A 22,509-nucleotide genomic window follows, 5' to 3' on the forward strand; every position below is an offset into this window, starting at 1 on the left:
CTTTCAAAATCTATCCAAGATCTAACCACTTCTTAACACCTGGATGAAGCTGCCATCATCTCACACTTGGATTATTTTAATAGCCCAAGTGGTCTATATATGCCTCCACTTTTGCCTTTGTCTGCTTATCTCAGCTGCTGCAAATGTCTTTTTAAAAACCCAGGTCCAGTCCTGACACTTTTTTGTTCAAAATACTTCAGTGTCTCCCCATCTCACTGAAAATAAAACCAAAAGCTTATCTTTCATAAGCTTCTCTAGCCTTTGATCTAGTCTCAGCCACCAGCATCTCTATTGCTCACCCTGTTCCAGAGTCACTATCTCTTTGCTGATGCAAGAGGCCCCCAGGGGAGATGTGGGTGGCATGTGTGCCAGCCACCACACATCCCTCCTGGGGACCTTTGCACTGCATTCTTACCTAGAATTCTCTGCCCACCCTGTAGCCCCATATCCACATGGCTTCCTCCCCACTTTAGGTTGTGCCGCCTTTGAACACTAAAATTCTTAGGCCCTCTCACTATTATTCAATTCACATTATTCTTCTTCGCGCTTTTCTGTTTATCATCACTGTATCTGTCTGTATATTGCTGTTTTCCCACACTAGAACATAGACTGAGAGCAAGGACTATGTTCACTGCTTTATCTTCAGTGTCAAGAACAATGCCTAGTACACAGTAGACACTTCATAAATATTTGCTGAAGGGATAATGAATCATCACAACCCCTCAGAAGTGGGTACTATTGTCCATACTGGACAGGTAAGGAAGTGAATCTCAGGCCTGGGGTTCGAAATTAAAAAGGTTTATGGCAAAGGAAGGTTGTGGATGCTGGTGCCCTTTGGCTCACAATCCTGTAGCATAGTCCACTATAGAATTGTGTATTTAATAAAAACACATAGCTAAATTATATCTTACTGTAGAGTTGAAAAGGAAATGTTGCTCAATGTAAGGATAAGAATCAGGCTTTGGAGGCCATTCCCATGCTCATTTCTCATATCACACATCCACTATATCTGTTTTTGAGAAAGAGGAACCTAGATTCTAGGTTCAGCTAGAATGAATCCAAGTAATATTGCTTTTTAAAAATTATTTCTTAAAAAAAATAGCCAAGTAAAATGAATTTTCTATAGCAGTAATTTCCATCTTTGATTCTATATGGTTATGAAAATTTCTGTAATCCCGTAAACAAGAATATGACCATGTGAATTTGTGTTAATAGAGGGCATTTTTACCACTCTGTAGACCTTGTGACTATTGCTATTTTACAAATGTTTTTAAAATAACTTTTAAAATCAAAGGTAGTACTGTGGAGTTGAACGCTTAAATACAGAGTCTATGTGACCTTGGGCAAGTTATGAAACTTCTGTGTCCCAATCAGTACCAAGAGTCTTAATAACCACTTTAGGGTTAATTCTGAGAATTAAATGAAACATTTGTCACAGCCCCTATCACACAGGAGATAACCAATAAAAGTTGGTTTCCCTTAATTATAAAACAAAATACCCACACTGCAAAACTAAACAAAGGAAACGCTGTATCTTAACAATGCACACCAAGTTTCTGGGCCTTCTAAACCTCACAATGCGCACCCCTAAACAAAAATGAATGACTCAAATGGTAAAAGGAAGTTTGCGAGATATGCATTCTTCTCAAGCTGTGCTGGGCGCAAAGTTGCTAGGTTTGCGGTCTGGGGACTCGGAAAAGAATCTCTGCTCAGTTTACAGGGTCGCATCGAGGCCCGCCCACTCTCCTCCTGAAGCCGGGCCACCCTACTCCTCTTGTACTGCGTGCAGCACAGAGGAAATGTGTCCCTTTGCCGCTGCCGTAGGCCAGGAGGTCTAATAGCGCGTTCCTATTGGCTGGGCGTGTTTGGCGCCAAAGGCAGAGCGGAGGCGAAGGCGAGGATCGGGAGCTGTGGAACTGGGAACGGCAGGACCCGAGGACGGCGGCTGTGAGTCCGGCGACCGCTTGGCGTGAGAGCCGCGGGACCGGGGTGTGTCCGTCATGTTATGCGAAAAGGCCATGGAGCTGGTCCGCGAGCTGTACCGTGCGCCGGAAGGGCAGCTGCCAGCCTTCAATGTGAGGAGGGACCGGGTAGACTGGATGGGCATGCTGCGGCCCGGACCTCAGGGCCGGGCCGGGCCGGGCCGGGCTGCGGGGCGGAGCGGAGCGGAGCGGGGCGGAGCCGAGCCCTCGCGGTTTTTCCCTTGCACTTCTCCCGGAGGGTTTGCTTTCTTAATGGTGTCAGTTCCAAAGTCGCGAACCAAGATTTTGGAACGTTGCAGGAGAGTCTGGGAAGAAAAAGAATGTCTTCATGCTTATATCATCCAGCTATTAGGTGCATTTCCTTATATGAATATATTTCCTTTAGTGTTTCCATGTATAGCTTTATTGCTCTACCTTTGTTTAACCAAACATTTGTTGAGTGCCTGATAATCTAGCATTTGTTGTAAACAGGCAAAAGCTAGGCCTCTGGAGCCAGGCTGAGATTCTGGCCTGTTACATGACTTTAGGTCAGTTACTCAAGCTTTCTGTGTGTTCAGTTTTCTCTCTTGCAAAAATAGGGAAGATAATAATAGTACCCAAGTCTTGGTATAGTGAGGGCTCAGTGAGATGGTGTATGCCAGGTTATCTGAACAATACTTGACATAATGACTAAGTCTTTTTACCAGTGCTGCTGCTATTAATCACTATTATGAGATTTCCTATTTTTCTGTTACTACTACCCCCAGTCAGGGTGGTAAACACGACCTACATTATCTCTTGTCCTCATAATAACACTTTGAGGTTAAAACTGTTTTTCCATTTTTTCCAGCTATGTATGCAGAGACTTGGGGAGATTATCTTGCACATAGTGACAGCCAATAAGAAGTAAAGCTAAAGATTTAAGCCCTGGTGGTCTGGCTTCAGACTTACACTCTGAATTCTATGCTTGACTACATTCCTTGTCATAGGGCAGCTACTATGTGGATGCCAGGACACGTTCTGCTGGGATAGGGGCATTAAACAGGTAATAGAATGTAACCTGTAAAGTTATACCAAAGAGGTATAGACAAGGAGCACAAAGGCGAAACTCCATTTGAGCTAGGTTAGAGGTGGGAGGCGTTTGAACCACACCTAGAAGGATGAGGTCACTACTCAGAAGGATGTGACCTGCCAAAGGATATAGCAGATAGCAGAGACACATGATCACATAGAAAGGATGACTGACAGAGTGTGTGTGGAGACTACAAAAGTGGGTTCTAGGTCTAGTAGAGTTTGATATTCACTCATAATATCATAAGGCATTTGGAAGACAAGAGTGATTGGGTCATTTTTTATGTTTTGAAGATATTTATGACAGCACTGTGGGGAATGTGTTGGAGAGAAGAAAGCATGGAGAGATGGTTCTGGGTGGTTATAATGGATCAGGTGAGAGATGGGTATAGTCCAAACTGTGTCTAGCTAATGTAGCCCTGAAATCAGTGTCTGGATTTTAGTGACTTAAAACAAACAAGACTTGTAACTATTAGAACAGGGGTAGAGATGGGATGGGTAAGGAATGAGGGGGTAGGAATCAAGATCTTGGGAGGCTTCTCAGGGAGCTGAGTAAACAACATCAGAATTCAGGAGATGTTTTGGGGAAGGTGATTTTTGAAATTAAGGACACCTGGTTTGAAAATTAGGGCATTTTACAGATGAGGAAGCTGAGCTGAGAGAAATTATGGATCAGGTAATGGCATATTGGAGGCAGAGCCTCACTTTGAACACAGATTTCCTAGATTCCAGTCTGTTATTCTTTCAACTTCAGGACAGTTACCTCCTTTAAAAAGTTAAGAGACAAGTGAGAATTTCAGTAGCGATGATGGAATGAAGAGATGTGTAGATAAGTGTTGCTTTACTACTTTGGGAGAGCGAGACTAAGAAGTTGTAGAATCACTCCCTCTTAGGTACAAAAGGTTCTCCATCAAACTATATCTTAGTTTGATGGAGAACTTTTTGTACCTTTCGTTGGATTCTTGCCTTTCACTGACAAACCCACCTGCTAGTGAGGTGACTCAGCAGCCCGGAAGACTCAGCCTTCAGAAGTTGGACACTGTGACACAGCTGAGCAGGGGCAGACTGAGAATTGATCTGATTGATCAGAGGGCCAGAGGCCTATGACTTGCACAGACTTTCAAGAATCATTCTTTGAGAGAGGTGATAATCAGTGGGTGTAGAGCAGGGACTCTATCTTGTTCATTCCAGATTCCCTCATGGTTAGGTGCTGTGTTTAGCGACTTGAAATTATTACCCACTTTCTATATGCGGAACTGGTAATAGTTTGAGTTCCTAGGAAAATTATATTGGACTCCAAGGGCCTTACAGCCTGAGGTAGGGGCACAAAACAAGTACAATTCCCACTACAGATTAAAAAAAAATCTAAATCTGAAAGCTTGTGTATTTTTACAAAATTATTTCACACTCGTCTTTTGTATACCTACAGATCTATTAAATGTACAAGAGTTTCAACTATTCCTTAAAATAATATTTGCTGATAAAAAGCATATTTAACTGAGTTCTAATAAATCAAACTTTCCCATGATCTCTTTTTAACCAGCTGTTGAAAGGGAAGATAGAAGTCTTGCTTACATTTTTCATCAGGAAATACATCTATTTTATATTTGAGCTGGGTTAAGGGGTTGATTTTCTAATTGTATAAGTAGTGCCAAAGCATTTTTTGTTAATGCATGTATTTTGGTCCTAAAAATAGAATGAGAAAAATAAATGGGTTACATATTTTTGGATTGTTGACAGACCTAGTGTGTAATATTTATGAATTTCAGAATTCTAGTCTTTTTATCCCTCCAAGATTATTTTTAAGTTTTTAAAAAATTTGTCCCAAGGTGGATAATAGAAAAACTTCTTTGACCTTTCTATTCTTGCAGTACAATACAACCCAAAACACTGTTCCTTTTTTTTTTTGGTAGTAACCTTTTAAGAGCATTTTTCAGTAAATAATAATTTACAGTCATCATACATTGTTGCTTCTGTAGTATTTTTGGTTTTTGTCATCTGTTTTATTGATTTACACATTTTAACAGATTTTCGAGTTTTGACAAATATCATACATCCTTAAAACCAGCATCCCAATCAAGATTTCTGTTGCCCTAAGGATTCCCTTTTTCCTTTTGTAGCTACCTCCCACTTTCAGTCTTAAGTAACCACAGATTTACTTTTCCATGATTACAGATTATATTTGTCTTTTTCACCTATTTCTGGATTCAGTGTGCCAGGAGTTGCAGACTTTTTCTGTAAAGGACTGGTTGCAGTCATAAAGTACATACTATTTTGTGTCTGACTTTTGCTCAGCACAGTATTTTCAAGATTATCCTTAATCAGTGTGTTGGTTGTGTAGTCAGTAATTCTTTCCTTTTTATTGTTAAATTTTCTATTTTTTCATTGTGGTAAAATATATAACAAAATTTGCCATTTAACTATTTTTAAGTGTATATTTCAATAGCATTAATTACATTCACATTGTTGTGCAACCATCACTCCAATTTTCAAAACCTTTTCATCACCCCAAACAGAAACTCTATAACTATTAAGCAATAATTACACCTTCCCATCTCCCCTCCAGCCCCTAGTAACCTCTAATCTACTTTCTGTCTCTATGAATTTGCCTATATTTCAGGTAAGTGGACTCATACAATATTTGTCCTTTGTGTCTGGTTTGTTTCACTTAGAATAATGTTTTCAAGGTTCCTCCATGTTGATACATGTATCAGTATTGCATTGCTTTTTATGGCTGAATAATATTCCATCAAATGGATATACCATATTTGGTTTATCAGTTCATCAGTGCATGAACATTTGGGTTGTTTCCACTTTTTGGCTTTTGTGAATAATGCTGCTCTAAACGTTTGTGTACAAGTTTTTATAAGAACGTATGTTTTCAGTTCTCTCGAGTATATGCCTAGGAGTCGAATTGCTATATAAAATGGTAATATGTTTATCTTTTTGAGGAACCATCAGACCTTTTTCCCACAAGGCTATACCATTTTACATTCCTACCTGCCCAATTTCTCCCCATCCTTGCCAATACTTGTTATAGCCATCGTGGTAGGTGTGAAAGGACTGTTGCTTTTTGATAAGATGTAAATCAAAGATAAACATAGTAGAGATAGAATATTGCTACAGACTTAGTGAAGAGATTAATATCATTTTGTATGTTCTAGGAGGATGGACTCAGGCAAATTCTGGAGGAGATGAAAGCTTTATATGAACAAAACCAGTCAGATGTGTAAGTTTTGATAAGATTGATATTTTAAAACAATTTTAAAATATGATATCGACATCAGATAATTTTACATCAGTTTTTAGATGTAATTTGTTTTTATTTTTGTTTTCCTAATTCTCCATTAGCCTGATTTTACTCTAGGTATACAGGACTAAAGGGATTGGTATTGATCCCGGCTATATCTGCAGGGATTCAAGTAGTGTTTAGCATGTGGTGGAGTTTCAATAAATATTTGTCGTTTGACTGGTATGACTTGAAAGATATTAGGGTAAACCTAAAAGAGATGAGACATGAGCAAATAAAAACCAGAACAAAATGAAATGTATTGTTTCCACTGCTTGTTTTCATTGATAGACACCTTAGTGCATTGATGAGAAAATGGGCAATTAGTAAACTTAGCAGGAGCAGTAATGATTTGCAATAGCTTGAGTTCACTGAGAACTAGTGCTACAAAAGGCTATAGGTTGGTAGATGAGAGGACTCTAGATTTATAGAATATTTAGAGCTAAGCATGGTAGTTGGCACAATGGAGAATTAGGGCTATATGATAAACTTCATGAGTACTTGTGATCTGGGGAAGAGTAAGACACAAAAGAGTCTTAAGAACATCAACCTCTAAATCATAGGTCAGTTATTCAGATTTTGACCTAGAGAGAAGTTATTTGTGACATGAGGTTTCGTCTTTGGCCTTGTTAGGTACAATGTTTTTATCACTTATTTGGATATAGAAATCAGTAGCATGCTGATAAGATTTATAGAGTTCATGAACTATAGGAGCATTTTCAACTACAGTGTTTAAGGATAGATACAGAAAAGTCTTTATAGATGGAATAAGGAACTGAATCACAACAGGTTTTCAGAAATGTAAGGCATATATAAAGTCCTAAACAAGTTCCCAAGCTATTCATTCGTTTATTCATTCATTCAACAAATATGTACTAAACAATTACGTGCTGACAAATGGCTCTGGTATTTCAATAGTAAACACAGTAACCAACATTTCTGCCCCTATGTCTAATGCGGAGGACAGATATTAAGTACAGATAAACCAAATTGGGATACATGCTGTGAAGGAACACAGCAGAGTGCTAGGAAAGAGAATAATGAATTGAAAATATAATTAGTTTGAAGAATCAGAGAAGTTCTCGCCATGGAAGAGACATTTCAGCTGAGGCCTGAAGGTAAAACAGGTTTTTAGAGAGGCAGTAATTGTGGGCAGAGTATTCCAGGTGGAGGGAATAGCATATGCAAAGTCACTAAGTCATGAAAGAGGGTGAAATGCTCAAGAAACTGACACAGAAGGCCAATGGCTGAAGCTTAGAAAGCAGGCAAAACATGACACCAGATGAGATTTTTAAGTATGTGCGACAGGTGGTAGCACATTTATGTTTTGAAAGATCACACTGGTTGCTGTATGGACAGTGGACAGAGGAGCTGAAAGGAGAGGGAGACATACTGGTCATCCAGGTGACAAGAGAGGTGACTTAGACTCGGTAAAAAGTGAATAGTTTAAACACATTTTGAGATGACCTAACAGAGTTTGGTCCAGTAAGGGAATGATTTTCCTGTGTTCCCTGTATTTAGAAGTTTTTATAGACTTAATAAAGTAGTTTAATATTATCTTGGGTGTATTTTATTTGTACTATTTCTTTATAATCCAGAGCACATTGTAAACAATGTGGAGAATAAATTTGATTTTCACAGAGTAGCAGAAGTCTATAGAACAGATCTAGAAGACATGATTGGTTGGGGGCTTATATTTTGCCTCTGTTTTCAGGATATGGAGCACACACTGTATAAAGGAATTCTTTTCATATTCATCTGGTTCTTTTTAAAACTCCAAAGTAGATTTTCATTCTCTCTGTACATCTGGGTTTGTTTTTTTCCCCCAGTTTTTTAAAATTGTGGTAAAATACACATAACATAAAATTTGCCATCTTAACTTTTTAAGTATAGAGTTCAATAGTATTAAATACATACATAATGTGCAACTCACCATCATTCATTTTCATAACTCCTCATCTTATAATACTGAAACTCCGTACCCATTAAACAGTTATACAATTGGTTTTAAAATGTTATACTTGTCTAATATCTAAGGAGCTGTACATTTTATAGAGTAGAACCAAATTTTCTCCCTCTCAGTGTGAAGAACACATGTATATAGTTGAAGATCCACAAATATGATGAGTGAAGGATCATTTTAACTCCATTTTAACTCATTTTATTATAAGAAGGGGTACTACATAGAATAAAAACATGATATAGGACCATAACCTTATGAACCATGGTATTAGGTTTGTCTCTTATCCTAGCATGATAAAGGAATTCCAAAAAGTGAGTGAATACAATGTTTGTCTTTTGGAAATAATGGAGATTAATCATTGTGCAAAAAAGGAAAGTACTGAATAGTTAAGTGAAATGCTGATAGTATGATTTTAGACAAATTATTTGGTTTTTGGCTTTTTTTATCTTTTAACATATTTAAAAAAGCCCTGATATAGAGGCAGGTATTATTTGGTTAGGGTAACTGCTAATAATAATAAAACAAGCATGTAAGTCAATTGTTAGTTGGCTTCGAAATTTTTATTTATATTGAAATATACGTATTTGCTCTTTTCCTTTTAAAATATTCTTAACTAGGAATGAAACAAAGACAGGTGGACGAAGTGATTTGATACCAACCATCAAATTTCGACACTGTTCATTGTTAAGAAATCGACGTTGCACTATAGCTTACCTGTAAGCCTTTCAGTTCTTGATTGGGGTGGCAGGGAACAATGAAGCATTTTCCATGTGGTTTCCTAATTAACCATTTCAAATGGAAAACAGAAATTCTTAGATTTGTCTCTCTTTAAAGGGATTCTAAATTCTTCCCTTCTTTTTATTTTAAAACTTTTTCTTATGAAAAGCTGTAATATTAATAAAATTAGGGAGGATAGTGTTCTGAACGCCACCATGGAGCCATCATATAGTTGTAACGATTTTTAACATTTTGCCATATTTGCTTCATGTTGTTTTATTTATGCTACACTATTGTAGAACATCCATGACATTTTACTACTGAATACTTTAGTATGTATCTCTAATAAATAGCACCTCTATCCAATCCATATTCATGTTTTCTCCATTGTCCCAAAGATGTCTTCTTACAGTTGGTTTATTTGCCTCAGGAGCCAAATAAACATTTAGGTTGTTTTGAGTCTTAACTTTCTCCTGATATCCCTTTTGTTAAGCCATCTAATACCTTCTTAATGTCCTAGGTATGACCGATTGCTTCGGATTAGAGCACTTAGGTGGGAATATGGCAGTGTTTTGCCAAATGATTTACGATTTCACATGTCTGCTGAAGAAGTAAGTTAGCACTGTTGTTCAACTTTATGAATTTGGAAAATACTGAGGTTCTGGCATTGTTTTATAATAGTATTTATCTTTTTGTTTTTAACACCTGTTTTTCAGCAGTTTTTGGTTTGTATTTATTTAGTATACTGTGATGAGAATGGTGGGAGCTAAATGCTGTAAACTAGTATTACTTAACAAAGGGTCCCATTATATTACTTATTAATCTATAAGTCAAACTGGAATTATTTTAAATTACTTAAAACACAAATTGATTATATATTGCTAGTGAGTATGTTCTAAGGATGAAAAGAATTACAAAGATCTTAATCTTTTTTGCAATCATGTTATTAGTAATAATATTATTGCCGTTATTTTGAAACAGTTTATATATTGAAGAGTAGAGCAAAAAAGTATAACACTAAGATTAAAAAGTATGACAATAGGATTAAAAAGCTGGCGTTTTTATTAGAGGATTTTCATAAAATGTGTACAAATAGGTATGTGTGTATTTGTGTGTGTGTGTGTGTGTGTGTGTACACTTTTCTAATCAACATGAATATTTGTAGTGAAACTTGATTTGTTCAGTCAGTGAGGCAGAAAGCTAGCTCAATATTTGAGGACTCAGGATTGGAGTCAGGCAGACTTGGGTTCAAATCTTGGCTCTGCCACTGCCTAATCTTGGGCAAGTAACTTGAGCTTTCTCTATGCCTGATTCCCTCAGTTACAGCCACCAGCCATAAATTCAGGCATTCCCAGGGCCACCCTCTTTTCTAATCAACTGGCTACACATTTGAGGGGGGAGTCCCACTGTCCCCTCAGGTTGGGACCTTGAGCATCTTGATATCAGTCCAACTTTCCAGAGAGGAGTAGGGAGTTAGAGATCAAGCTTAATCACTTGGCCAGTGATTCAATTAATTGTGCCTATGAAATGAAACCTCAATAAAAGTTCTGGACCCCAAAGCTTGTGTGAGCTTCCCTGCTTGACAATATTCTGTGTGTATTGTTACACAGCAGGGTGCGAGGAGAGTGATGTGTCCTGATTCCACTGATAGAGAACAGCAGAAGCTTTGTGTTTGGGACTCTTGCATATCTTATCCTGTGTGTCTCTTCCTTTGTCTGGTACTGATTTTTACCCCTTTCACTGTAACAGTAAAGCTATAATTGTAAGTGTAGTGTTTTTCTGAGTTCTGTGTCATTCTGGCAAATTGAACCTGAGGGTTTGTGTGTGTGTGTGTTTTCCTAATTAAGATTACGAATAATTTTTCTATGTAGTCTTTTAGGAACTATATTGTTTTACTTTTCACAAGGAGGTCTACAGTACTAGGATTGATTTTTGTGTTCACTGTAGGAGTCAAGTCACATTTGAATATGGATATTGAGATGACATCACCATTTATTGAAAAAATTCTCCTTTCCCCACTGCTCTGTGCATGGTGCCACTTTTGTCATAAATTGAGTGTCTCTGGATTTTGGTTTGGGGTTTTCTCTTCTGTTTTCTTTGTTTGTCTGTTCTTGCATCAATTCCACACTGTTACAATATTGTAAATTTAGAATAAGTCTTGTGCAAGTATTTCCATCTTGATCTTTTTCAAGAGTGTTTCAACTATTTTTGACCCTTTGCATTTCCATGTAAATTTTAGACTCAATTTGTCAAGTTCCATTTTTAAAAAAAAATAAGATTTTTATTGAGATTGAATTGAATCTATAGATCTAGTAGCATTATTACATTACTAAATCATCCAATCTATGAACATGGTATATCCTTCCATATATTTAGATCTTTTTAAATTTCTCAATAAAGTGCTCGCTTCGGCAGCACATATACTAAAATTGGAACGACACAGAGAAGGTTAGCATGGCCCCTGCGCAAGGATGACACGCAAATCCGTGAAACATTCCACATTTTAAAAAAAATTTCTCAGTAAAAAATCTGAGATATAATTCAAATGCCATAAATGTTACCCTTTTAAAGTAAACAATTTGGTATTTTTAAAGTGTATTCATAGAATTATGTATCCATTACCACTGTCTTATTCCAGAACATTTTCATCACCCCAAAAGAAACCCTGTAACCATTATCAGTTTTACTACATATTCTTTTCCCTCTTCCCAGCCCCTAGAAGTCACTAATCTACTTTCTGTCTCTATATATTTGCCTATTATGGAATGTTTATGTAAGTAGAAATATGCATATGTGGTCTTCTGTGTCTGTCATTTAGCATGTTTAGCGAGTTTTCAAGGTTCCTTTATATGTTATCATGCATCAGAACTTCATTTCGATTTGTGGCTGAATAATATTCCATTGTATGGATATACATATCTAATCCGTTCATTAGTTGATGGACATTTGGATGTTTTCTCAACAATGTCTTAGAGTTTTCAGAAAAATCAATGCAGAAATTGAAGAAATTATAATTCTGAAATGGCATATTTTTCATCGTTCTGTTTCTGCGAAATGTTCCTTAGGTCTGTGATTAGGTATGCTGGGATGTAATTTCTGAGAGAACAGAGATTTTTGTTCATTTTGTTAAATTATTCATCCTAAGTACCTATACCAGTGCCTGGTTCATAGCAGGCAATCAATATTTGTATAGGTATACCTTGGAAATAGTTACAGACCTTTAATTTGCAAAAAAAAAAAAAAAAATCAAAAACAAAAAAACCCCAAAAACTATCTGTGAAGTGTAATAAAGCAAGATATGTCTATAATTTAAATGAATGAATGGTTATAGCAATGATCCATTTGGGGATATGTGCTATTTTTGAAACGGTAAGTGTACAGTTTCTGCAAGTTTGTTTTCTTATAACTTTTCAAATGACCATCTTTATATTTGCAGATGGAGTGGTTTAATCATTATAAAAAGTCCCTTGCTACTTATATGAGGTCATTGGGAGGAGATGAAGGTTTAGATATTACACAGGATATGAAACCTCCAAAAAGCCTATATATTGAAGTAAGTATACCTCTTAAAAGTGGATTTTTCTTTAATGTATAGATTATGCTGCCATTTGTCTAAGAAAGGGAGTATATGAATAGTGGCTTATATTAAAAAGGAAAGGAAACTTAAACCAAAACCAAAAAATACTGTCTAAAGGAGGATGATGGGAATAGGATCCAAGAGCTAAAATTTACTGATTAGAACTGTTTTAATAGTTTTGACTTTGGAACCATGTAAACATTTTACATATTATTAAATCAGAGTGGTAAACCAACCCACAAAGTTTGAAAGCAAAATGAAGCAAACCTATGTTTTAAATTTTTGGATTAGTCAAACTGGAATTATTTTAAATTACCTTAAAACATAAATTGATTATATATTTATAGTGGGTATGTTCTAAGGATGAAAAGAATTATAAAGAAGTTTTAACCTGTTTTTTTTGTAATCATATTATTGGTAATAATTGTTGCCATTATTTTGAAACAGTTTATATATTGAAAAATAGAGCAAGAAAGTATGACACTAGGATCCAAGATTTTCAAAATAAGAGAAGAGATTCAAATATTAAAATGAAAAAGCTAAGTGAAAATCCTATATTCCCAAACTCGAGTTTGAAATATCAGCATGGACTCAGGTTGAATCATTTCTTTTTTTAAAAAAGAATTTCCTAGCTTTATCCACTGACAAAGCCTAGAAACAACAACCAGACCACTAGCCATGACCGTCCAAATTTTGGAGTCTAAATGCCATTTCCCACTAAAGGAAACCAGAACTCCTTGGAAAAATAAAAATAAGAAAAGTTAATTCTAGGTCTAAGATAAAAAATATACAGGCTGAGCATGAAACACCTTATCTTCCTAGAAAGCAAAGAAAGTATCAAGGACTACATGGGGAGTGCTCAAAAGACTTGGGAACTGGTTTGAGGGTGCTCCCACTGGACAAAGAAGGGATAATTTGAGCATCAAAATGAATGGTAACTGGAGTGAATTGATTCACATCAGTTATGTTAGCAGTATGAATGTATAACGACACCAAGCAACAACAATTACAAGAATTTAAAAAACTTTGGGTCCCCCTGGAGAATATAAGGCATGCAACTCATTTTGAAAAGCAGCAAATAAAAGAACGTAATCAAGCGTTCATCTGCCTTTGCTTTACAGACTATCTCGGGGTAGCCAAATTATTTATAAAGGAAATTTCTTCTTTATAAAATTCCCACTGATAAATGCAATAAGAATAAAAGCACTAGATTATTGACATTTCGTAACCCTAACACATGGAGGCTAATAGCTACTAAAACAGGTGGAAAGGTAATGGAGACCTTAATAGTGGATGGATATGAATGGGTCTGGATAACACCTGTACCTACTGATCAATCTTAACATCTGTAAACAAATCCAAAGGGCACTGGAGTGAAAAAGAGGAGACTTTATTTAGGTAATAGTTTGCAAACCAGGGAGAGGCGGTGTATCTGGCAGAAACTGAAAGTTTGCTCCACTGAGACAACTGAGACCTCTCCACTGAGAGGTCACCTTTTATAGAGAATATTCTTGCCCACAGTTCCTGTTTTGGTCTGTTTCATGTAATTGAGCTTTCCAAATTGTACAGTTCTGTTTGGTCCAAATCATGCAGTTCTGGTTGGTCGGTATAGATGCAAATGAGGATATAATTTGTGTAGTTATAGACAGGGCAGGTCTTAGTCCATTGGTCAAAAGATGAAACCAGGGCTTCCCTGCTGTGGTTGGCTCGTAGTGTAAACAAGTGGGACATAATGAATGAAGCAGAGTTCAGTTGAGATTCTTCTTGGTATACAGTGTATGTGAGAAGAAGTCCCTGTCAGCAAATGGCTGCTAGGCTCTTATTATTTATCAAATTTGGGCCCTTAGTTGACCATGGGGAATCCACTTCAGCGGGTAAAATTTTCTTGGATACGTCAAATGAACCTTTCTTCTTGGGGTCCACATATCCAAAAAGGGACAGACAGCTAGCTAGACATAGTGCTGTGTGAGGTCTTGCAACAGGACATACATAACACCATTTGCTGGAAAACTAGACCAGATCTGATCCAGTCTCTAGAAATTCAGGGACAGAGGAACATGTTAAATGACTCCACAGGAATCCACAAGAAAATCTACCAAACAAACTACTCAGTTCCTTCAACAGATTGCCAAGGAGAAGTGAAAAGGGAGAAGGAACTCTTTAGATTAAAAAAGACTGAGACGTATCAGAAACATGTAATGTGCAGCTTTGGTTGGCCTCTGATTTGAGCAGGGCAACTTGTAAAAAAATTCATGGGATAAATTAGAAAATTTGGATACTAACTGGATATTTCATAATTTCATTTTTTTAATAAGATAGAATAGTATTGAGATCGTATTTTTAAAAAGAATCTAATTTTGTAGAAATAGATACTAAAATAGTCATAGATGAAATTGTCTGTGTCTAGGATTAGCTTCAAAATCTAGAAGTGGGTGAGGGAACAAGATCAGCCAGATGTTAATTGTTGAAGCCAATTGATGGGACATTGAGTTTCATAATCTTAGCCTATTTACTTTTACTTTTGAATATGTTTGAGATTTTCAGTAATATGTTTAAGGAAGTAAAAAGGTAGTAGTGGTGGTAGGGATTTTTCTAAAATAGTATTTCTTGAACTCAGTTAAAATACTTTGGGGAGTCATGGTAAGGTTCTGGATGAATTATATGACATGAGGAAATTATCTAGGAAAAGTAAATGACTGAAACTTGCTGCTGGAGTCGGCCTTACTAATACCAACACTATTACTCAGGAAAATAAAATCCAGTCTTGAGTTCTGAAAAACAAAAACATCCTGGTTTCCTGTAGCAACTCCTGGAGCTATAGCTAGTTCTGTAACCTCTCTAGGGACATTCCTTCTTTGCAGTTGCAGAAGTCGTCATTAAAAGGCTTCTTTATACTTCCTACCTTCTGAGTAAAAATCTCTCAAATCTTATAACACGAGTCTGCATCTGCTCTTTCATGATGTACTTCTAACTATTTTTGGGAAGGAGTCTGAATAAAGAGATTGGAAAAATCTTTTTAAAACAAATTTTGGAGACTTACCTATGACCTGTTCTCAGATATTGTTATCTCATGGGAGGGATCTATAGGAGGCAGGTTGGAGTGGATCTAAAACATTCTTATTTCTTTGTAAATATATATTTCAACTGCTTGATATTTCAGGATTTGCAGAGGGGAAACAATGCAATGATATCTCCCCTTAGCAGCTCCCTGGTTTTCCTTGCTGTCAGTGTGACATACACATACACATTCTGAGATTTTGCCCTTTTCTTCCTCCCCATCAAAACAAGACAGCTGGAACCACTAAAATAACCCAGTAGGAGTACTAGGCCTGTGTACACAGAGAAGGAACAAACTGAAAGAAAGCCTAGTACTTTACTATGTGGGTATTTATATAATCCTTATTTATTTTATGGTCACTACATATTAAAAATAATTTAGATAAAACATCAGTTTTTCCTTCCAGGTGCGATGTCTAAAAGACTATGGAGAATTTGAAGTTGACGATGGTACTTCAGTCCTATTAAAAAAAAATACCCAGGTATTTTTGTCTTAAGATACTTTAAACCTTATAAGAGTGTTGATATCAGTAGCAAAATAAACTTCACCTTATGTTGATCATTTATATCTAGGCATTATGTTTATGTTTAGACTACTTTTCTAAATATAAAGACATGTTGAGGCAAATGTTGCATATAGTAAGAAAAGGTTCATTTACTGGAATATTACTTGTGTTTAACACTAAGCATTTTCCAGGGAAATTATCACAGTGGGCCTTATTCCAGTTAAGGCACTATTAGATACTGGATTTAGCTCTTTTCTTCAAATTATAATTAATTAAAAAGGTGATAAGTACTCATTTTCAACTTATACTTATAAATCCTAGTTCTTTAGCAAACATAGTGATATGGATCAAAAATTTCTAAGTAATACATAAACATAATTTAATAGGAAAGACTGAAATTGTGAAGTTGTAACTTTAACTGTTTTTCTTACTAAGAATCTCAATATATTGTTTCCTTAGAAATATTCAAGTTCTCATTAGATTAATTCACATCAGCTAAATTTGTTTTAATCTTATCTTAATTTTCTGTAGTCACAGTACAGGAGGAAAGATGACCTAATGAAACCTACTCTTTCTCTCTTTGCCTCCTATCTTGTTATCAACTGTGACAAAAACATATAACCGTGGCAAAAAACATAAAGTCTGTTTATGCTGCGAAGTAAAAGAATGCTTCAGGTCATGTGGTTCTTGGGCTTATTTCCCTAAGCGGATGAGTACCCTCAGAGCTTTTAGAAGTTTGTAAAACAAATGTTAAATATTTTAAAGACAGATTTTCAAGGTACTCTAAAATCTTTGGTAATTAAAGCAAAATTTCCTTCCCAGTGCCCTTTTAGAAGTAGTATGCTTAATGAATTGAATAATATTAATGAATTAATACTAATATAAATTAATGTTCTCATAAAAATCTGTATTCCTGGAGGTCCTAATGTGAAGCTTTGGTCCACGAGATAAAGCAAGATGTAAGAAAATGTCACTTCTTCCTAAATCACATCTCGTGATTGAATCTCTTTCTCAAGCTTTATGGCTAATCTTCCCACCCAGTATGTGCTCAGACTAAATGTGGTGTGATTCCTCAGCAGCAGGGAGTACCTAGGTAGGGCTGGGGCAGGTGGAAACCCAGCTGAGCCCCTCCTCTGCTAATAGTTGTTTTCTGTGTGGACCATGCCTTCCTCTTGATGATGCTTGTGACTTTGTTTCTCAGTATCACCCTACCCTCAATTTAAAAGGGGGGAAATTTTTAAAAACATGTAATCTACTATAGTTGATATTAAGGGGCTTCTAAAATGTCTGACTACATCTAAAATGTTTTCTATGGAATCTATAATAAACATTAATAGCGAGACATTTTCTTATCATACATTCATTTATGCTTGTCAATATGGCAAACTAGAAATCAGAAACTTTTTAGAAGACATTGGAATAACTGTTAAATAAACAACTCAATATGCTTCCTGCCCTTTTTTTTTTTTTTAACATTTTATGTTCTCAAGGCTTTCTAAGAATTCAATAAGTTAGGTAGTAATCCTTCCACCATGTGTCTTGATGACTGGCTTGGATGCATTTATTTGGTCACAGGTCTCACATAAGGCCTTTGAATTTTTGAGGAAAGACTTTTAGGTGCACAGTGCCGCTGAAGTTACTTTTGAATTTTGCTTTCTTGAATACTTTTGGTAATCTCTTCTTTTACAGTGATTTTCTAAAGCTATTTGCTCTGTACCTTCTAATATACTGCTTTTCATTTTCACCCAAGTATGTCTGTCTTTTCCTTGACATTACTTTGGTCACCCATTTGTTTGGAAAGCCTTTCTGCCTTGCTTCCTGTACCTCTACACTCCAAAGTTTAGGAAATGTTCACTTCTGTTTTACGGCCCCATGTGTTGAGAGAACATCGGACAAGGAGATTCCACTTCAGGATGAGAATGGTATCCTCTCAGGATATGGAGGACCATTGTTAGTTGGGTACAGGTGTCTTCTTGTACTGCACGAAAAGTATATACTTCATAGGTTGCAAATACTTTAATCCTTGAAAAGTACAGGAAAAAAGTTGCCAATGTTATTAGAATAGATGTTAGACAAAATCCTAGAAAAGGTTTAATGGAGATTTTCCTTCATTGGTCTTACAGCAAATATACTTTAAGTTTAGCTTTTAACTATATATATAACTATTGGAATTTGAAAAATGTGTAATCAGTTGCTGCTTTTAAATGATGTAAAATGTAATTTGAAATTCTTTTCCAATCATTTCTCTTTCTCTCCTCCATCTGTTCCCCTTAGCACTTTCTACCTCGGTGGAAGTGTGAACAGCTGATTAGACAAGGTGTTCTGGAACATGTCCTGTCATGACCTCACGCCGAGGGACTAAAAAGCTTCCCTGTGGTGCAAGGCTGAACACATCCACAGAAACTTCTACACTTCTTTCTCTACCCTCCCTCGCCCCACCCCTCTTTGGTTTTAAAAGTTACATTTTTTAATATAACCAGGACTAAACTTGGCTAAAGAGTATGGTTTGTTTTTATATTGTACATGATTCCTCTTTTTTGTAATCTGTATCTATAATCATAACATCCCTACAGTTACTACAGTGTGTATATGTGTTTTTTTTTTAAAGAAAGTAAACATTTATTACATTAGAATCTTTTAAACAAAAAGTTTCACTTGGCTGTTTAGGGAGAGAGTAGGTCCTGATACATCTTGTGTTGTTTCTGGTAGTGTGCACTGTGTACCAGGGAACTGATTTTCTAGAATATGTTTCCAAATCAGAGGGGCAGGTGGAGATGATGGTCTATAAAAATTTTCAGCATATTTAATGACAATTGTGTGACTATTTGGGAAGGAAAAAAGGAAGGACACAGTGTTTTGCCCATTACCAACAGTGGTAGCTGTTCTGCCTCATGCCTGTCTGTGAGCTTGTAGGGTTAACACCAGTATCACCAGTTTAGTTTAGAAAGGGAAATAGAAATTAGGGCTAGGAAAGAAAGTTGGTACAGTTTTCCTCCAGATTCATGTTGACAGAAAAGTCACATGAGCTAAGTGGAAGGCAGTTTCATTGCCCAATGAACTGTGAATGGTAGCATTTGGAGAGGCAGAGTGCTCCTGCCTAGTGATTAGTGGCCTTTCCCAACTAGTCCCCTCTGTGACCAGGCCAGTAATCTGAAATAGGCATTCAAATTTAAGACTAGATAGCCTGGTACCTCATACACACTGTATACACAGTTTCATTTTTATATAGGGGAATGTTTCTAGCCAAAATCAAGTTATAGAGACACTTTACCTAGGATATGGATCTGTATGTTTTTATAATAGACCTACTTAGATCAGTAGGCTGCCCTTTGCAGATTATTTTCATCATTGAAAATAATTTCTCCCCAGAGAGCCAGAGAAGTGACAGGAAAGCTACAAGTTATAACAGATTTGTGAACTTGGCCAACCACAGTGGTGGCAGGGCCTAGCTGCTACAAAGAAGACATGTTTTGGACAATACTCGTGTGTGGGCAAAAAACTTGGAGTATATTTGTGACTATAATTGTATAACAGGTTATTTTCGTTTCTGTTCTGTGCAAAGTATAAAAACATTCCTACAAAGTGTTTTAATTTTTTCTTTTGCACCTATGCTCTTGATTGCTAAATGTGATAGTCTGATCATGACGCTGAATAAATGGTTTTTTTTTTTTGTAAAAAAAGAAAAAATAATGTCTTCCCATACTTTTCATAGACAGATCAGATTTTCTTCTAAATCTCTGCTGATAAAGTAAGGAAAATTTCCTAGTGAATGGGATGGATGATGTTGATATTTTAACTGTGGGTCTGTAGTCACTTCCTATTTACTCCTAAGAGCACATGGAACTATGCACATAGGTGAGCCCTCAAGTCCACGTGAGTCACCTGAGAGAATAAATGACTGTGAAGGCCAATACCATGTTGCCAGCTCACCATCATTTCTAACCTTAAATTATACGATGTTCTTTTGTGTTTAATTCCCCAAATAAAGTATATTTCTTATTTGAAGTTAATGTGTACTAGTTGAAAATTTGAAATTTTAGAGGTTTTATTGATTTACATTGACAGGCTATTTAGAATTGTGGCTAGAATTTTAAACATACCATTTTTTTCTTATTGTGATTGTAATATGTGTAGTTAAAAAAATATACAATGTAGAAAATGAAAGTGAAGTCCCCCCTTTACCTGCTAAATACCACCATCCCATGTGCTGTTAAGCTGGTTACATACATAAAGTACAATCCTATATCTTTTGAGTGGTTTCCCAGTTATTTTCTAGTTTTTGTTGATAATATCAATGGAATCTTTTTTTCTATTATATTTTCTAGCTGGCTTTGGCTGATGTATGAAAGTTGCAAATTATGATATCACTTGACCACATTCTATTTATATAAACTCGTTTCTTTTTCACATTGATTTTGTTGTCTAGAACGTTCAGAAAAATGTTGACTGCTGCTGCTAATAGCTGGCAGCTTATCTTGTTTTTAAATGCCAGTTTATTATTTTTATACTATATATACATGATTTTTTTTAACATTTTATTTTTTTATTTTTCCCCTTCCCCCTCCCTTCGGTAACCACTAGTCCAAGGTCCATGTCCATGATTCTCTGTTTGTCCTGTTCATTTGTTGCTTTTCAGTTTATATCCCACATACTAGTGCTATCATGTGATTTTCTACCTTTTCTGTTTGGCTTATTTCGCTTAGTATGATTATTTCAAGGTCCATCCATGTTGTTGCAAATGGCAGTATTTCATCTCTTCTTATAGCTGAGTAATATTCCATTGTAAATATGTACCACAGCTTCTTTAGCCAATCTTTAGACACTTCGGTTGCTTCCATGTCTTGGCCACTGTGAATAAATGCTGCTATGAATATCAGTGTAAAATATAACTTTTCAAATATGAGTTTTCAAGTCTTTGGGGTAAATACCCAATAGAGAGATTGCCGGATCATAATATGGTGGGTAAATTACGAGTTTTGTGAGGAACCTCCATACTGCTTTCCATACCAATTTGCAGTCCCACCAGCAATGTATGAGGGTTCCTATTTCTCCACATCCTCTCCAACATTTGTTATTACTTTTCCTGTTGATTATAGCCATTCTAACAGGTGTGAGATGGTATCTCATTGTGGTTTTGATTTGCATTTCCGTAATAGCTAGCGATGTTGAGCATCTTTTCATATAGTTGGTGGTCATTTGTATGTCCTCTAGGGAGAAGTGTCTGTTCAGGTCCTCTGCCCATTTTTTGATTGGATCGTTTGTTTTTGGTGGTTATTGAGTTGTATGAGTTCTTTGTATATTTTGGATATTAGGCCCTTATTGAAGGCATTGCTTTCAAATATATTTTGCCATTCGGATGGTTCTCTCTTTACCTCGTTGACGATTTCTTTTGCTGAGTAGAAGCTTCTTAGTTTGATGTAGTCTTATTCATTTATTTTTGCTCTTACTTCCCTTGCCTTTGAGGTCAAAGTCATAAAATCCTCTTTAAGTCCAAGGTCCTTGAGTTTAGTTCCTGTTTTCTTTTATGCATTTTGTTGTTTCAGGTCTTACATTCAGGTCCTTAATCCATCTGGAGTTAATTTTGGTGTGTAGTGATAGATAACAGTCTAGTTTCATTCTTCTGCAGGTGGCTTACCAGTTTTCCCAGCACCACTTATTGATTGAAGAGGCTTTCCTTTCTCCAGTGTATATTTTTGGCATTTTTCTCAAAATTATTTGCCCATATAAATATGAGTTTACTTCGGGACTGTCGATTCTGTTCCACTGGTCTGTGTGTCTGTTTTTCTGCCAATACCATGCCATTTTGATTACTGTCGCTTTATAGTATAATTTGCAGTCGGGCAGAGTGATGCCTCCAGCCGCGCTCTTTTTTCTCAGGATGGCTTTGGCAATTCGGGGTCTTTTGTGCTTCCGTACATATCTGGTAATTTTTTGTTTTGTTTCCTTAAAAAATGCCGATGGGATTTTGAATAGGGATTGCATTAAATCTTTATAATGCTTTAGGTAATATAGTCATTTTAACTATGTTGATTCTTCCAATCCAAGAACTCGGAACAACTTTCCATTTCTTTGTATCTTCTTCAATTTCTTTTAATAGGGTCTTACAGTTTCCATAATATAGGTCTTTCATATGTTTCATTAGATTTATTCCTAGGTATTTTTTGTGTGTGTGTCATTGCAAAACATATTATCTTTTCCACTTTTTCTGACACTTTGTTATTAGAGTATAGGAATGCTATGGATTTTTGAACATTAATTTTGTATCCAGAGACTTTACTATATTTGCTTATTGTTTCTAGTAGTGTTCTTGTGGAATCTTTAGGGTTTTCTATATAGAGAATCATGTCATCCACAGATAGTGACAGTTT

General features: G+C 36.2%; 1 protein-coding gene and 1 non-coding gene across 3 annotated transcripts; both read left to right on the plus strand.

Moving 5' to 3' along the window:
* Positions 1 to 1,959: 1,959 nt before the first annotated feature.
* GINS1 (GINS complex subunit 1) lies at positions 1,960 to 20,151 on the plus strand. 2 transcript variants are annotated; one of them, XM_039843546.1, is made up of 7 exons: positions 1,960 to 2,075; positions 6,197 to 6,261; positions 8,902 to 9,000; positions 9,522 to 9,612; positions 12,438 to 12,554; positions 16,043 to 16,117; positions 18,416 to 20,151. In XM_039843546.1, the coding sequence occupies exons 1-7, from the start codon at positions 2,001 to 2,003 to the stop codon at positions 18,482 to 18,484; spliced, it is 591 nt and encodes a 196-aa protein (XP_039699480.1). In that variant the 5' UTR covers positions 1,960 to 2,000; the 3' UTR covers positions 18,485 to 20,151. The 2 variants fall into 2 exon arrangements, with proteins under 2 accessions (XP_039699480.1, XP_039699481.1); XM_039843547.1 differs by lacking the exon at positions 8,902 to 9,000.
* LOC120587025 (U6 spliceosomal RNA) lies at positions 11,401 to 11,507 on the plus strand. Its single transcript, XR_005648853.1, has one exon. It is a non-coding gene; the product is annotated as a U6 spliceosomal RNA (small nuclear RNA).
* Positions 20,152 to 22,509: the final 2,358 nt, after the last annotated feature.

Source organism: Pteropus medius, unplaced genomic scaffold (genome assembly GCF_902729225.1).
Source record: "Pteropus medius unplaced genomic scaffold, Ma_sr-lr_union100, whole genome shotgun sequence".
Lineage (NCBI taxonomy): Eukaryota > Metazoa > Chordata > Mammalia > Chiroptera > Pteropodidae > Pteropus > Pteropus medius.

Excerpts from the sequence above, each read along its gene's own strand:
- GINS1 (XM_039843546.1), top strand. The coding sequence starts at position 2,001 with ATGTTATGCGAAAAGGCCATGGAGCTGGTCCGCGAGCTGTACCGTGCG. Across the intron at positions 9,613-12,437 it reads TTCACATGTCTGCTGAAGAA|ATGGAGTGGTTTAATCATTA; the intron begins GTAAGTTAGCAC and ends TTATATTTGCAG. Across the intron at positions 12,555-16,042 it reads CAAAAAGCCTATATATTGAA|GTGCGATGTCTAAAAGACTA; the intron begins GTAAGTATACCT and ends TTTTCCTTCCAG.